Source organism: Saprolegnia diclina (genome assembly GCF_000281045.1).
Source record: "Saprolegnia diclina VS20 unplaced genomic scaffold supercont1.70, whole genome shotgun sequence".
NCBI classification, from domain to species: Eukaryota; Oomycota; class Saprolegniomycetes; order Saprolegniales; family Saprolegniaceae; genus Saprolegnia; species Saprolegnia diclina.
Window position 1 is genome coordinate 181,213 of NW_008246137.1, and position 2,025 is coordinate 183,237.

General features: G+C 56.1%; 1 protein-coding gene across 1 annotated transcript in view; it reads right to left on the reverse strand.

The window, feature by feature from the left end:
• The window catches only part of SDRG_14329 (hypothetical protein), a gene marked incomplete at its 3' end in the record, with an annotated part of 795 nt that extends 238 nt beyond the window's left edge, over nucleotides 1–557 (reverse strand). The window contains exon 1 of the mRNA XM_008620451.1: nucleotides 12–557. Coding sequence (XP_008618673.1) covers nucleotides 12–470 — 459 coding nt within the window. The 5' untranslated portion in view covers nucleotides 471–557. The remainder of the gene's footprint in view (nucleotides 1–11) is intronic.
• Between the last annotated feature and the right edge of the window lie 1,468 nt (nucleotides 558–2,025).

Consider the following 2,025-nt stretch of genomic DNA (forward strand, 5'->3'; position numbering starts at 1 on the left):
TGGTTGCGCACCGGCGACATGCACTTGTTGGTCGTCCAGTCGACGTCCGTGGCCTCGCGCTGTGCTTGCGTGAGCGACAGTTGAATGTTGTCGGCGCGGAGCTGGCGCTTGGGCGTCTCGTGCTTGAACGCGCCTTTCACAAACGCCGCAAACTCGTCTTCGGTCATGAGTGCAAACTGGTTGTCGGTCGAGAAGACGGCGCCGCTGTGCTGCGTGTTGAGGTCGTCGACGATCTTTTGCGTCGTCGCAAAGCGCTCGAGCTCGTCGTCGATCTCGCCGTCCTCGAGGTTGCCGTGCTCGGTCTTGGGCGGGAGAAAACCGTTGGCTTCCGCTTGCTTGCCGGCGTGGCTAGCCTTCCACGCCGCGAGCTTGGCGGCGACGTCGACCTTTTCTTGGGCCGAGAGGCGCAGACCGTGGGTCGCTGACGCAGCGAGGAGGAGCGTCGCAATGCAGGAGGAGGTCGACTTCATGGGAGTGGAGCAAATGTGAGAATGCGGTGTGCATCGCGCGTCTGAACGGCAATCTGGCGGGCGCTTACCGCCAGCTTTCCATGATCACACCTGGTCGTCAGAGGATACCATTTCCAACGCGGCCTTTCTAAAGCAAATAGTGTGAGCATGGTCTCCTCCACGCTGGGGACATACCGGTACATTGGATATGCACATTGAAAAGTATCCAGGATAGCGTTCAAACACTCGATTAGCTGAACATTGACGTACTTTGCGAGCGGCAGTAGAGCCGTGCTATCAAGGACCTGTACGATGAGCGAAGTCGAGGATGAACATAACACTATTAGAGTGGAAAGAGCTGGACCGTTGCACCCTTTCTCTCACATTGCCGCAGCATTTGTACGGTCAAAAGACAGCTTCCAGCAAGTCACGTGGCGTTCTGCCGGTGCACGCTCTTACGCCGGCGAATTACTCGATGCTGTAAGGCGTGTACTATCGACTGCATATATGCGAGTACTATAGGTACCAGGTTAGACCTTCGACGATGCTACTACTACAGATGCAAGGCTATGAACAGCGTTTGCAGAGGTCTGGGAGCCCGGAAATGCCCTGGAAATGTGGGAGCCACTGTAGCGCTAGAGATCGACGCAGTCGTGACGAAATTCCACCATGACTGGGGCGCAGAAAAGTCGGCTTCTCCAGCCAGTACACCGATTTTGCAATTTCATCAAAGCTTTTTTCATGTATCCGACAAAACTCCAAGGCATCCAAGTCCTTGAGACCCAACAGGGCCATTATTTTTGGCCTTGGGCACACCCACGAAAGTGGTATAGCGTCTAGTTGCGCCTACTGTTGCCATTGCCATTCTCGCCGTCATTGTTGTTGCTCCAAGGGTCATCGCTCAACGCGGCGTCCGTCATGAGCGCAAACTAGTTGTTTCTTGAGAAGGTCGCCGACCCGTTGTGCTTCTTGTAGAGGTCCGCGACGACCTTCTTGGTGTGGGCAAAGCGCGTGAACTCCGTCTCGAGCTGTTCGTGCGCGTTGAAGCTCTCGGTGCGCGGCTTGGGCGAGAGGAGACCTGCAACATCCTTGCTAGCCAGGCGTTTCTTCTTCTTCGAGGAGCTCGCTGCGCTCCTTGTGGGTCGTTTCGAGCGGATCGTATGACTCTTCCGTGCCGACCGTAGCGTATTGAGCCGGGGCTTTCCAACGCGGGCTGCTTGTCGATCTTGACAAGCAGTGACAAAACAGGTGTTGGACGCATCACTTTTTGCCGGATGTTGGCAAGTATCCGGATGCGCCTCCAGTTGAGGAAGTCAAATCGCAGCTTCGAGTACCGGTATACACTCCGAAGCGACCGGGACGGCAACGACAACACTCTCACAAAGGAATCTCAACGCAGTGCACGGATGTCAGACCTGATTTATCTTCCAACGATCTCGTTTTCCACGCCTCTGTCGCCTTCGCGAGTCTCGGAGGCAGGCCTCTCCACGGTCCGGCTCAAGCCGTGGAGCCGATGGCTCGTCGGTCGCTTCTGCTCCATTTTCGAGCCGGCTCGAAATTGAAATCGAGCCGAGCC